This window comes from Lepus europaeus, chromosome 16, assembly GCF_033115175.1.
Source record: "Lepus europaeus isolate LE1 chromosome 16, mLepTim1.pri, whole genome shotgun sequence".
Lineage (NCBI taxonomy): Eukaryota > Metazoa > Chordata > Mammalia > Lagomorpha > Leporidae > Lepus > Lepus europaeus.
This window is the reverse complement of record NC_084842.1, coordinates 34,420,290-34,435,756: the sequence shown is the minus strand read 5'-3', so window position 1 is coordinate 34,435,756 and position 15,467 is coordinate 34,420,290. Positions and strand designations below refer to the sequence as shown.

Below are 15,467 nucleotides of genomic sequence, written 5' to 3'. Positions count from 1 at the left end.
GCTAAACACACAAGCCACAGCAATCCTTTATAAATCACAAAGAATTCAATGTCTTCCTTTCTCACCCATAGTGAAATCCAAATTCTTTGTCATGAACTACAAGTGCATGGTTTTCTTCCATTTCAATTCTATTTGTACCATAACCTACTAAATGATTTCCATAGTCACCACTCTTTATCCCGTGATTCTTGTCTGTATACAAGCATCCGGAAAGAGGTCAAGCTAGCCCAAGTAGTGCTATTTGGATAATTAGAAAAAATCACTCCCTTCCTTTGGCAGACAGGCCCATGTCAGGTGCACATGCCCAATCTGTACAACAGCACACATACCTTGTCACTGTCACAAAATGCCAGTGGCTTCCAACTGAATATAATCTAACATTCTTACCCCATTGTTAAAAATTATTGGTGTTGGAGCCTCCTTTTTTGTTTTATATTCTACTATTGCATTCAAAGATCCCCTACTGGGCTGTGTTATGTATTCTCCAAAACATCTTTTCTCTTTCCTTTTCATATTATCTTCTTTCTGCTCAATTCTCTCTGTTGCATTGCATAGTAATTTGAGTGATATTTGTGTTTTTATTTCCCTTGTTTTTCTTACTCAGCTTAAAGGGGTTTATGAAGTCTGAACAGCATAGTGGTTTAAAGATAGTTTCATTAAGTCAAGAGTGAAGTTTCTGGTATAAGAAAGACACATTAGTATGGTGAGAAGGAGAGATTGAAGAATGAAGAGGTGGAAAGGAACATGTGGAAGAAGAAAACCCAAAAGAATAGAGAGGGAGAGAGCAATAAAGAATATTTTTCATGCTGCTCTTGAGTAATCATAGGAACCTAGGTCTATGCAATGGTCATGCCCCAGCGAGACAAGAAGACCTCACTTTGAAGAACAAGATTGATCTTGGGTTTTCAAGTCTTTACATTCAGGATAGAGCTGCTTGCATCCCTTAAGTTTTGTGTAGACACAACAGATTTGCAAAAGCTTTTTTTCCCTCCTAAAATATGAAATCGGATTAATCAGTGTTTTATGAATAAGTAAGCTATAGGTGAAGGTTAGTTGTGTTTTCTATGCACCAGGTTAAGTTCCAACCTTTGTACAAGATCTAAGGAAGAGAATGGGAGGAGACATCATTAAACACGAAATCTCCAGACTGCTTGGTAGGAAGGGACACCAATTCGACACTGAACAAGCCTATCATGTTTTGACCATGTCAAATTTTGGAGTATAGTTCTTTTTACACCAGATCTAAATGTTTTCTCTCTGATCTCCACCCTGCTCATGTTGCAAAGCCCTACTCAAAAGCTTCCTCCAGGGTGGGTACTTAAGCTGGCAAATAAGATGCTCAGATCCCATATTGGAGTGCCTCAGTTTGATTTTAGGCTCCAGCTGCTAATTCCAACTTCCTGCTAATAAACACCCAGGGAGGTAGCCATGATAACTCAAGTAACCACGCCCTCCTCAAATTACCCCCAGGAGTACTGGGCCTATTTACATCCTCATTACCAGTACTGGGAATATTGGAAGCTAAATCTAATGAAAGTTTGCCAGAACTTGTCCTTTTGCTTTCTATGAAAACAGAGTATTTATTACAGTTTCAAATTTAATTATGTTAAAGAAGATTGTATAAAAATGTATTGTTGGGACCAGCACTGTGGTGTAGTAGATAAAGCAGCCGCCTGCAGTGCAGGCATCCCATATGGGCGCCTGTTTGAGTCCCGGAGGCTCCACTTCCAATCCAGCTCTCTGCTATGGCCTGGGAAAGCAGTAGAAGATGGACCAAGTCCTTGGGCCCCTGAACCCACATGGGAGACCCAGAAGGAAGCTCCTGGATCCTGGCCATCTGGAAGTGAACCAGTGGATGGAGGACCTCTCTCTCTCTGCCTCTGCCTCTCTGTAACTCTGCCTTTCAAATAAATAAATCAATCTTTCAAAAAAGTATTGTCTTTTACAAAATTGGATTTTTGGATTTCTTTTCAGCTTTCTCTTGAGTCTCTCTGTGCACTAAAGATGTGTGGGACTCATCCAAGTGAATTAATTTAGTTATTTCTGTATCTTTTCTTACCATCTCTCTCATTTCTATTATGTTGCAAATGCCTATGATGTGCATAGTCAGGTAATTTAATCTTCATGTAAGAATCAACAGGATTCTCTTTTTTTCTGTTTTATTGGAGATCCATTAAACTTTATGCTAATAGATAGATTGTTATTTTAAAAAATAATCTTTCATATAGCTTCTCTTTGGTACTGTGTTCATTCTCCTTTATTCCTTTTATATTTTTCTACCACTGAAATGAATAACTCTGTCAGCACTTTAGGAAGTTCCTCTACTCATTTTATTTCATAAATTCTCCTACTTGATGATCTGATATACATGATCTAAAATTTCTATATTGCCTGTAAAGGATCTTTTCTTTCTTTCATACAAACACACACCTGCCGACTTGAAAATGTAAATAACCCAAGGAGTTTATTGTATTATTTTAATGTTTTTAAAGTTACTAATTAAATGATGTAGTTAACATTATAATCACTATATTATGATTATTATTAGATAATTAATTCAATGCTATTATCAGATCATGTTTAATGTATAGCCACAAAAATGAGTCAGCAGATGCATTTTCAATATACTTAAAAGGTAAAAACACAGTACAGCCCAATACTATGCTGTATGTTTCCATTTCAGAACCCACATTTTAGAACGTACCCACAATTTAAAGTTAGTATTAGCGGAAACAGGTCAATATAGTTTATTTCAGGACACCAATAGATTTGAAATGGCTGCTGTACTAACCTTGGCTGGTCAGAATACCCCAGCTAGTGTTTCGCTCAGAAGAACATTCCTCTATATTCACTAGCCTTCTTTTCGTGAGGATCTGCTCAAGGCAGTCTCCCTTCACAGCAATAACTGCGGACATAATTTGGTTGCCGTTTCTATCTGTGAAAACCAAGTGTCCTGAGGACAAGTGTTCCAGTCAAAAGAAATAACAGCACTTAGATTTCTACCTACTTTTCCCCTTCCCTTGAGACTTTCTCAGAGGTTCCTGGGTGCTAACTGGAGAATGGCTTCAGCATGGAAATCTATTCAGAAACACATGGAACAGGGCTGCTAGGTGCAGTGTGGGGGATGGGACAGAAATGCTGTAGCATTTTCTATTTTTAAAGTGGAGACTCTTGTTGGCTTCGGCAGCACGTATACTAAAGCGGAGACTCACTGCAGCCGGAAGTGTTTAACTATTTGTGCTATAAAGTAAAAAAAAAAAAGGGGGGGGGGGATAATATTGGTTTTTTGGGGGAAATAAAATGAAAATAAGAACTGTCTTTAAAACATAAAAGCCTATTTGAAGAGTGTACAAATCAATCAAATGGAAAATTGCCTGATGATAATGGCTGCAGAAGCCAGAACGCCCATTAGTGTTCAGTGACTAGGTAGTCCTTCTCCTTCATCCTGAAGAATAAATATTATGTGTGCATTAGAGTCAGCTGCTAGCTGGTTCATGCTTTCATTTTTAAATAATCTAAGTTTAGAATTGGCCTCAGAACAAAATCAGAGACCTCTCATTTATATAGACAAAATTAATTATTGTGATTTTCCTGGAAGTCATTTTTAAACCAAGAGACGTCAGCAATCAATTTAAGTACAGCTGTGATTTTTCACCGTAAAAGGCAGAAGAAAGCGTAGCTGGAGAGTTGAGAGGAAAAAACAAACATGTGCCTGGCATTTCTCACTGGCATGTAGAGCTGAACAAGGCACACAGTCCATGACTGAACTGTGATGAGACTCCAAGGATTAACTGAGCTGGTGATCACGTTACAGGGTATTAACATATTGAGATCTGTCTTGATGAAAAATGGTGACAGATTCTGCTTTCTATCTTTAGTTTTTATCATTATTCGTTAGACTTTATCTTATAAAGGTATATGTGGAAAAAAATTGTTGAGGTATTGCCTTCATGTAACAGGTAGGAGAAAAAAATTAAACCAGTAAAATTATTTCACATGCACCACCCTATTTTAATATTTACTGTCAGTGTTTACCTCAAAGATATTACTAATGGATACTAGGAATATCTTTTCCTTATCTTCAGTTGGGGGGTCCTAATCCTACCAACTGTTTGTGTGACCTGTGGTAAATCGCTTAATGGTGACTGTTTCTTTTTCAATGAAATGAGGAGCTCAGATATCATCATTCTTTTCTAACTCTAGTATTCCTTGATTCAGAATCTATGATTAAAACACAATGGGCAAGGCAGTGTATGAGCTTTAGTCACGATATATATTATCTCAGAAGAAGCTAGATATTCCCAGTGAAACTGAAACTCAGAGCCAGTTCAGTTAAGCCAGTTTTTATGGGTAACAATTTTGTGGATTAAGTTAGAAAATGTTGAAGGAGCCTATTCAGTACAGCATATTTACAGGATCCAGTTTTCAATATATGGCCTTTTCTCCCTTACATTGTTCTCATAAAGGGAATCTCATAATCTAGACAAACTGTACAGTAAAAGCAAATGCTAATATTTGATATTAATTTTTAAATTAAAATTATTTTTTTAAAAAAATTGATGAAACGAAAAGAGATTTCAATTTTAAGCTTGTGACTTTTCAGCCTTATATTATTGTCATTGTAAAATAAAATAAACTTGGGAAAATCTTCATTCTTAGGACTGTTTTAGGCACCATATATTATAATGTCATATTTCTGTGTCTGTCTCCCCCCACTAGGTTGTGCACTGCTATTGCTGGGACTGGGTATACACGTCTGTTATTGCACAGGCTACAACTGTGCCTCTCAAATAGAGGGCACTCAAGGAGTAATTTGAATATGGAATTCCCACGGCTACTACCAGAAGGTTTTCCGTAATCTCTTGTGAAATTAAACCAATTTCCAGTACAGCGAGGGGGGAAATGAAGCCACATACTTAGCTCAGGTGTACTCATATGCTGTCTGCAGAAAACAGATAACAATTCTCATAACAATCAGGTGAATTAGCAAGAAACAATAGTTACTGACTTCTTTCAAGAAATGTAAGTGGATCCAAAACAAAAGTAATTTTAAAAAGTAACCCCTTGGAATTGAGTAAAATTGTTAATTTACTAGAAAAAATAAGTAACAAAATATTGAACAGATTCAGAGTGCTCAGTGCTATATACTTTCATTAAAAACAATGAACAGTGAAGAGAACATGTTTTGAACAGAATCATTTAAATACTGGTATTATGATTGTATAAATAAGAGTTCATTGGGAAACTTCTAGGTACATATAAGAAGCTAAAACTTACCCTATTGTGTAAATACAAAAGCTAGTTGGATAAATTGAAGGATATTGTTAGGTTCTGTGAGTGCAGAAGTTTTAAAGAGAACCAGTATCTGATAAAACACTAAAGAAATTAATAAAAAATATATTCTATAGAAGATAATGGACTCTGAACTATTATGTCTCAGAAAAGTCATCTGAGATAAATTATAAATTAGAGATACTACAATATTATACCTACAAAGGCTAAAATAATTTTTTTAATCTTGTAGAAAGGATATGGTATATGAAAAAGGGATAATTCTATTCCCAGGAAATATTCTATTTTCATTTTAACATACGATCATGTATCTGAAAACATGCCTGGGCACCTATTTAGTGGGGACACCATTTCTCAGTGAAAAAGTAGTGTTAAAGTTGGTATAATTTCAAATAAGGGCATTGGAAACCATTGAGAAGTAGAGCCACTTCTTCAGGAAAGCACCCGGACTGGAAAATTGTTATCTATGAGATTTTAGTCAGAATTCTCCATCATCATGCAAGGCATAGTTAGGAGTGAATAAACATTTTAACGAAATTCCCCCCAAAAATGGAGACTGTAGAACCACCATCTATCAAACGTAACATCCTCAGACTGTTTTGAAGCAAAACTCAGGGTGTGATTTCATCCATAAATATTTTAGTATGTATGTCCAAAAGATGAGGTATATTTGTAATCATAACTGTAGCATCTGAATCATATATGAACAGAGTATCAGCAAACGCAAGTTGGTAAAATTATTTTCTAAGGAAAAGCTCAGTTTATAAACTGCCTTCTGTAATGATATCTGAATTGATATAACCTTAAAAGATTATATTGAAACAAAAATCTGTGATCTCTCCATTTTCAGAATGTCTTTTTTCAAAAGGTAAGATTCTCACCCTTAAATGAAATTAGAACCTATTTTCTCTAATTACTAAGGACTAAATAGAAAATAAAATCTTTATTTGCAATCATCACAAAGATATCTAAGTTTTATTTTACCTGTTAGTGACAAATTTTCACCCTTGCAAAGACGCATCTGGAACAGGCCATTATTCAGTTCTCAGAGGGTGTGCTCTTGTGTGCCTCTTTACAAGGCCCTGCATTCATACAGACACTAAGAGCCATCTTTGAGTCCCATTCTTGCTCCATTTTATTCGTTACTTTATTTTATTTAAACATGAGTACCTAAATCTGTTGGCTTAGTGATAGTGAATGAGGGCAGATGAAACCTCTGGGCAAGTCTGACATAAGTCTTTGGGAAAGGAGAGCAATTGTTATCCAACAGTTAACCTTTGTTTCAAGGGCCACTCACTTCTTATATAAAGGTTGCTGGGATACCTGAAAGTGTCAGATCTTGTGATCCATGAAATTTTCTCTCTTAATTGGAATTGATGGTTAGGAGAGGCCCCACGGGCTTGAAAATATCACAGGTGGAGAAAATGTGGTTGAGATCATTAGAGAATCACACATGCAACACTAGGGCCTGTACCTTGTGGGGGTGGGTATTTATTAGTATGTGAGGGTATGGTTTTGAGTAATAATGTTACCTAAGAAGGTATTTTCAGTTTTGCAAACTTTAGCCCCACTTTAAAAAGTTGTTAGCATAGTATTAAACCTAATTGAATATAGTTAGGAATAATAAAGTCACATGGTTTCCAAAAGTATTATTTTTTGTCACAGATCTTCAAACAAAATGGTAAAAGCTTCTGTTGACGAAAATGTACCTGTCCCTAATGTCCAGAGAACTTAACCAGCAATGAAGAGTAATTCTCCTTTGACTACTCAAAGATGAGTTTTATTATATGCAAATGTTTGTTAATATTGATAACTAATGTAAGATATCTTGTATAATTTTATAAAAGAAACTATATCCTTGAATTGGGAAATTTTTTCAAACTAAATTGAGTAATATTTATGATGTGTTTCAAAAGACACAAATAATCCCTATAGTCAGAAAGAAAGCAAGAACATACAATTTTAAATTCAAAATGCATAAACATATAAAACCTGATTGACTCATAAATTCTAACTACTAAATACAATAATTTTCATTTGTATGATAAATGAACGAGATGGCTGAAAGTCATTTATTCATTTCCCCATTCATTTAATATTTGTTAGATGCCTCTCAAATGTTGTGTCCTGGGAACACAGAGGGGAAGAGAACTGTTACCCCATTGACCTTAAACTTTAGTGAAGTATTTTAGAATTGCATGAACCTCAACCACAGAAGGCAACTTTTGTAAATCAAGGAGTCAAATCTTCTCATGGTCATGACAAACTCAGAAATGACCGTAGGTAGCAGAGAAGATCCCTTAGAACTGCCCATAAAATGTCTTACATACAATTTTCACTGAAGTTAAGTAAATCGTAAATGGCACCTTAAAACAGAAACTCTCAATACAGATGATGATGTCATCATAGACAGTACATTTTCATTAGTACAATTCTTATGAAGCACATTAGAATTGTGTGGAACAGTAAGGTAAAAGGCTACTGCTGATCTTTGCATGATGTCCTTCAAAGCATTTGGCTAGCATGTGTACCCTGAGATTAATAATCATTGGATCTGGCAAATCTGAGTGGAGACAGCCAGAACTACACACTCAGTAGAGTGTATAGGTTAGGAGCCTCAGCTATGCAATCTGCCAGAACTGGGTTTGAATCCTAGCTCAGCCAGATACTGAATTTTTTCCCTTGGGAAAATTACCTAATTTCTTTATGCTTCAATTTTTTTCTCTGAAAAAGTGAGGATAATGGATTTACTAAATGAAGTGTTCTTCAAGGGGTTTCTGGATTAATGTATAAATTTCAAAGAATTAATTTATAAATCAGAACAATGTTTAGAAATATAGCCAGTCCTCAATTAATGTTATATTTTATGGCACTTGTGTTTCTACTGACAGATAAAGTTAAAAATCAAATTAAATACAATTATCAAGCACTTGAGTTATTGCTAAACCCCCAAATATGAGGGTATTTCAAAAAGTGTGTGGAAAATAGAATTCAAAGATAAATTTATTTTAATGTAAAAGCATTAAACATTTTGAAATCCATGCATTTGAGTGATTTTCAAAAAGTTTATTGAGAATGTATATTATGAGAAAATTAGGCATGAATTTCACTTTTTTGTACCAGAATAAATCTTTTAATTTCAGTTTTTCCGTAAGCACTTTGAAGTAGTCATATATAAAATAGCTCTTGAGATGCTAGTATACCTTCATAAATAAAGCAAAACACATCAAATGAAAACATCCCATAAAAATCAAACAACAACAAAACCATACAGACTACGGGAGACACAGAGACTCAAAAATATATCAAACCTATGTCATGGGTGAGTCTACAAGCTGCAAAGACATATATTTTGTTTGATATCATACATAATAGACTAGTCCTTTTCACCTAAAAATAAAAAAAATAAAAAAAAAAGTACTCAAAATACTAGAAGTGAGAATTTTTAAAAAATAGTCAGGGGCTGGTATTTGGCCTATCAGTTGACATGCCATGCCCATACACCTGCATCTGATGTTAGAGTACTCAGGTTCAACACCAGGTTCTGTTTCTGATTCCAGCTTCCTTCTAATTCATATCCAGAAGGCAACAGGTGATGGCTCCGGTAGTGGGTTTCTGTGATTCTAGTGGGAGATCTGGATTGAGCTTTTGGCTCCTGGCTTCATCCAGACCCAGTCCCACTGTTGTGGGTATTTAGGGATAAGACAGCGGATGGGAGTTCACTGTGTCTATCTGTCCTTCTGCCTCTCAAATAAAAAATCTTAAAATTCAATTTAAAAAAGGTTCAGGAGGAAGTCACAGATTTGATAAGTTGTTCTTTTTACTATTGAGGAAAGTGTTTTTTTTTTCTTCTTCTTCTTACTGTTTGTTGAACTCTTTACTTAGTGTAGGGTTAATCTTATGAACATAAGATAAACTGAAAGCAGATCATTGTAAAAATTAAGAGAGGGAAAAAGAGAGGAAGGAGGAGGAAGGGTGGGAGTATAAGCAACAGGGAGGGTGCGGTGGGAAGTATCAATATTTTCCTAAATCTGTATGTGTTAAATACATTAAATTTGTTCACCTTAACTAAAATATTAAAAAATTTGTCAGGTCTGGCGCTCTGGCGGAGCAGGTAAAGCTGCCGCCTGCAGTACTGACATCCCACATAGGTACTGGTTTGAGTCCTGTCTACTCCACTTCTGATCCAGCTTTCTGCTATGGCCTGGGAAAGCAGTCGAAGATGGCCCAACTCCGTGGGCACTTGCACCCACATGGGAGACCCTGAAGAAGCTCCTGGCTTCAGATTGGTGCAGCTCCAGATGTTGTGGCCAACTGGGGAGTGAACCAGCGGATGTAAGACCTCTCTCTCTCTCTCTTTCTCTCTCTCTCTCCTCTGCCTCTCTGTAAGTCTGCCTTTCAAATAAATAAATAATTTTTTTTAATTTGTCTTTGGATTGTTATAGAATAACAACTTTTGTAAAAATCTCAGCAAGAACTGCTATTATGTCCCCTTATTATTTAATATATAATATATATTTATATGTAAATATAATCTTTAAATAAAATCTCCTGGGACTAGTGCTGTGAAGCTACCACCTGAAACACTAGCATCCCACCTGGTGCTGTTTTGTGTCCCTGCTGTTCCACTTCCAATCCAGCTCCCTGCTGATGCGCCTGGGAAAGCAGCGGAGGATGGTCCAAGTGCTTGATGTCCCCTTATTATTAACACCAACTAATGCTTCTTTGAATCTTTTTGTCATTGAATGGTTGACAGAGGCATACTAACCTTATCATGATCTCAGAGGACCATTTTTTGGATATGTTGATCCTCCTTATCTTTTTTATTTTATTAATTTTTAATTCCAGTTTTCATACTTTAACCTTTAATTTTTGGAAGCTTATCATGCTGTTCTTGTTATTATTTTGATTTCTTGGCCATACCTAATAACTACTTAAATGTATTTTTTTCATTTGCAAACATAGGAGTTTTGTACAAATTGCATTATGTTAATGATCCCTGCATTAATTTTACTGAGGTAAGTGAACATGTTCCATATGAGAAAGCCTAGAAATCTGTGGCTCAGGGGCCAAGTTTGATCCACCACGTGTTTTGTGAACAAGGTTTTACTGTAATAGAATCACACTTACTTTTTTACATGTCATTGCTGTTTGTGATTTACAGAACTGCAGAGTTGCAAGCATATGATTCACAAAGACTAAAACATTCTCTACTCGTACAGAAAAAGTTTATCAACCTCTGGACTACAGAAAACTAGACTCAATCTTCATAAATGTCAATATCTATATGAAAAGAATGGGGATGTGAAGTTTCATATATAAATTATAGCTCCCCCTTTATTTATTCTGTGTATTCACTTATTTATTTATTTATTTAATTTTATTTGACAGGTAGAGTTATAAGCAATGAGAGAGACAGAGAGAAAGGTCTTCCTTCCATTGGTTCACTCCCCAAATGGCAGCTATGGCCAGCACTGTGCCAATCCGAAGCCAGGAGCCAGGTGCTTCCTCCTGGTCTCCCTTGTGGGTGCAGGGGCCCAAGCACTTGGGCCATCCTCCACTGCCTTCCCAGGCCACAGTAGAGAGCTGGACTGGAAGAGGAGCAACCGGGATTAGAACCGGGCGCCCATACGGGATGCGGATGCCACGGGCAGAGGATTAGCCAAGTGAGCCATGGCACTGGCCCCTATTCTGTGTATTTATATAATTAAAATGTTATCTACTTTATCAACTACTAAGATAATTCCATTAAAATATTTCTTTCCTAGTTTTGCTATTTATACTTTAAAGCAAATTTATCAGGTATATACACAGAATTGTTAGAACTTCTTAGTTTACATGTGTAGCCTTTCATCATTCCATAGTGGCTGTCTGGTAATTTTTTTCTTTACTTTGTTAATACTGTTAATGCCTGTCTTAAACACATCTTTCTTGATCCTCCTATTTTCCAATTTTCTCAATCCTTCTTTTTTTTTTTTTAAATTGGCAGCTTCCAAAACTATGTTACAAAATTTCAATGGGAAAACTGTTATTTTAACTGGAAAATTCAGTCAATTTATAGTTATTTAACTAGTAACTATACATGTTTAGTTTCATTTTCCCATGTTAATTTTGCGCTTTGTATTTGACCCACCTTTTTAGGATTTCTTTGCTCTTTTTCATTAGGTCTTTTAAACTTATTGTTTGCAATTCAATTTTCCTCCTATTCTGAATGATGTATGTTATTTTTAAACACTCTTCTTAAACTTGTATTCAGACTCAAACAGTAAGGGAAATTAGGATAAAGTTACGGCCATGAACTTGTCTGCAGAGAGGACATTTTTCAAGTATAAATCTGTCAGCTGCCTTCTGCACCAGAACCCAGGTGGTGCGCAGGGCATCACACATAAACCACATTCACATTCACAGCACTGAATAAATAAACTGCTGGGCTTTTTATCTGCCAATGATCATTCCAAATTACTGATTACAATTTAAATCTGGAGTAGTTCTTTAGAAACAAGATTTCACACCCAATGCAGAAAGATATTCTTCCTCTAAAAATGGCTACCTCTCTCTCTCTCTCTTTTTTTTTTTTTTTTTTTTAATCTGACAGGCCGAGTTAGACAGTGAGAGAGAGAGACAGAGAGAAAGGTCTTCCTTCCATTGGTTCATCCCCCAGATGGCTGCTATAGCCGGCTCGCCGCACGGATCCAAAGCCAGGAACCAGATGCTTCCTCCTGGTCTCCCATGCGGGTGCAGCGGCCCAAGCACCTGGGCCATCCTCCATGGCCTTCCCAGGCCACAGCAGAGAGGTGGACTGGAAGAGGAGCAACCGGGACTAAAACCCGGCGCCCATATGGGATGCCGGCACTGCAGGAAGAGGATTAACCAAGTGAGCCACGGCGCTGACCCTGCTACCTCTCTTATTAATTCAATTAAATCTCCAACCAAGTAAAAATGGCCCAACTGTCAACAGTCATTTCAATTAAGATGATTCAGGCCTCACCTCAGCCACTATCCTCTTTGTAATTTATCACTCCAGAACCCAGCTCTTCAGGAGTTTCTGTATCACTTTGAGTATCTATCAGTTCATTATCAGGAAGAAATGACATACATGTATTAAGAGGTTATACAAATATAATAAAATCTCCCAGGGCCGGTGCTGTGGCGCAGCGGGTTGAAGCCCTGGCCTGAAGCGCTGGCATCCCATATGGTCACTGGTTCGAGTCCTGGCTGCTCCTCTTCTGATCCAGCTCTCTGCTATGGCCTGGGAAAGCAGTGGAAGATGGCCCAAGTCTTTGGGCCCCTGCACCCGTGTGGGAGACTTGGAAGAAGCTCCTGGCTCCTGGCTCCTGGCTCCTGGCTTCGGATCGGTGCAGCTCCGGCCGTTGCAGCCATCTGGGGAGTGAACCAGTGGATGGAAGACCCTTCTCTCTGTCTCTACCTCTCTCTGTAACTCTGCCTTTCAAATAAATAAATAAATCTTTAAAAATAAAATAAAATAAAATCTCCCAAAAATCAACCCTCAAATTGTGATATTAAATTGGACATATAATGGGTATTTAATTTACTCTAAGACTTACTGCATTGCTGTTAAAAATCAGAGTTGAGGATGGCAGGAAGCATTACTATATTAAAATTATTTAAGCTATAAGGAAAAAGCCTTTTACAGATAATGTGAAAACAATGGGTCAAGATAAAGGAAGAACAATGCTGTTACATGAGAAAGAATCTCATCTTCAAAAACAAAAGAGAGGGGCAGAACTTTGGGGCAGTTTAACATGCTGCTTGGGATACCCACAACCCATATTGGACTGCCTGGTTTTGAGTTCCACCTCTGCCCCCTATTCCAGTCTCCTGTTCATGTGTATCCTAGGAGGTAGCAGGTAATGGCTTAAGTAGTTAGGTTCCTTCTACTCACCTGCATTAACTTCCCTACTTCTAGCCTCAGTCTGGCCCAGTCCTGACTGTTACAGGTATTTGAGGAGTGAGTCAGCTGATGAGAGCTCTCTCTGTCTGACTCTCTATTTCTCTGCATTTCAAATACAGTTGATCAATCAATAATACATTTAAATATTAAGAGGAAGAAACTTCTAGATCACCTGTCAGAAATGTTCAGTGTATGGTCCAGATGTAAGTAGTAAACTCTTAGAAAGATCATACAGTTGAAACCAGGGTCACGGTACTAGATATGACTACAGAATGAAGGTGTAGGCAGCCCATTTCACACAAAGGTGCTTATTTAGTGTGTTCAGGCACTGTGGTTTTGTCTAGATAATGCAGCTGAAACATAAACTACATCATTAGTGTTGTGAAGAATGCTTTAAGAAAGGCATTTGTAGAAGCAAGTTCTCCTTTGAGTAAACTGAATATTTGTTCAGATGTATAAACAGCTAGAAGTGAAGTTCTTTTGTAAAAATCTGCTAACAGCAGGAATAGCTGGTAATTTCCTTAAAAATAGTGGGAGGTAGCTACAAAAACAAAAAGTCTTCAGAAAACGTTGTGTCCAACGGCAAAACGCTAAAAACTTTCCCACTGAAGTGAAAAACAAATGGACACTCACTGCCATTCTATTCCACACTGCACTAAAGGTTTTAATACACAGATCAAGAAGTAAAAATGTTTAAAAAATTAAAAAGAGGAAGAAACTTAACTGTGGTTAATAACAAATTGTATAGTTTTCTACATAAGAACTCTTTGTAGGGGAAAGCAGCAGATGATGCTCCACGTACCTGGATCCCTGCCACCCCTGTGGGAGACCTGATGTAGTTCCTGCCTTCTGACTTTGGCTGGCCCAACCCTGGCTGTAGCCAGTCATTTGGGGAGTGAACCAGTGGACTGAAGATCTCTGTCTCTCTCTCTCAAACATATACAATCTCTCTGCCTTTCGAATAAATGAATAAATAATAAATCTTTTTTTAATTAATCCCAACACAAAGCCAAGTATCTTGTGAACTGTAGAAGCTTCTTCCAAAATTGAAATATGGAATTTCAACTTGCCAAGAAGAGTCAAAATGAAAAAAAAATACAACACAATGGAGGTTTGCTCTATTTGGGATCAAGACATACTTTGAAGTTATAGAATCAGTGTAGAATACTTCAAGAGAACTTAATTCATAAGAGAACCCATAAACAGACCCATGCAGACACTAGACTTATGGTGAGTGAGCATTGTATTGACACAGAATATGTAACTGGCTTTCCAATAAATTATGTACATATAATTGACTATATACTTGAGAAAAATGGGCTTAAAAATTAAAAATAAATTCCAAGTGAATTCTTTTGAAAGAAAATCTTTAAGAGAATGTAGAAAAATGTTTCATTGTTTGAAAGTAAAGAAAGATTTTTAAAATAAATTACACAGGGGCTGGCACCGTGGCATAGTGGGTAAAGTTGCCACCTACAGTGTCAGCATCCCATATGGGTGCTGGTTCTAGTCCCAGCTGCTTCTCTTCCGATCCAGCTCTCTGCTATGGCCTGGGAAAGCAGTAGAAGATGGCCCAAGCACTTGGGCCCCTGCTCCTACATGGGAGACCCAGAAGTTCCTGGCTCCTGGCTTCGAATTGGCACAGCTCCAGCCATTGCAGCCATTTGGGGAGTGACCCAGCAGATGGAAGACCTCTCTCTCTCTCTCTCCGCCTCTGCCTCTCTGTAACTATCTTTCAAATAAATCTTAAAAAAAAAAATTTCTAGTTCTAGTTTATTTTATTAAGAAAATTCAAATGACCATAAAAGCCCAACCCAAAACATTTTAAAATTGAGAATAATGTTAACAGAAAATGCAACACCTCAGTAAGAGATCAAAAGAAAAAGCACTTAGGTCTTCTTTATTCTGATGTCTTTATCCTAAGCTGCCATGTTATTGCAATTCCCTGTTTGCAGTAACTGCTTAAAGCTGCTGATTATCTACTGTACAGCTGAGGGCCCTAGGAGACTTCAGCTCTCCTCTCATTGGTACTGAGGATCACTTCACCTCTGCGGAGCCAACAGAGCACTCCAGCTGGCCTGAGAGCACTCAGAGCTTTCACTTACTATTGAAGGTGCTCAGTGAAGATGACAGCATTTGCAGTTGAAGCGTACAGAGTGGCTGAGGAAAAGCACCAGCAATGAGCTGCATGTGAGCTTGAATGATCCTTGACAGGAAGTGATAAAGAGAAATACCAGGTGGGAAACTAGAGAGAGTGTTCCAA

At 37.3% G+C, this 15,467-nt stretch overlaps 1 protein-coding gene across 4 annotated transcripts in view; it reads right to left on the bottom strand.

Annotated features, from left to right (window-relative positions):
* The window catches only part of ASB5 (ankyrin repeat and SOCS box containing 5), a 92,097-nt gene that overhangs the window by 18,228 nt on the left and 58,402 nt on the right, over positions 1 to 15,467 (bottom strand). The window contains exon 1 of one of the 4 annotated variants that reach the window (XM_062212860.1): positions 2,792 to 3,010. The exons of the other annotated variants lie outside the window; for them this stretch is intronic. Within the exon in view, the coding sequence (XP_062068844.1) occupies positions 2,792 to 2,915 (124 nt within the window). The 5' untranslated portion in view covers positions 2,916 to 3,010. Of the gene's footprint in view, positions 1 to 2,791; positions 3,011 to 15,467 lie in introns of those variants that run through there. 4 annotated transcript variants of the gene reach the window in all.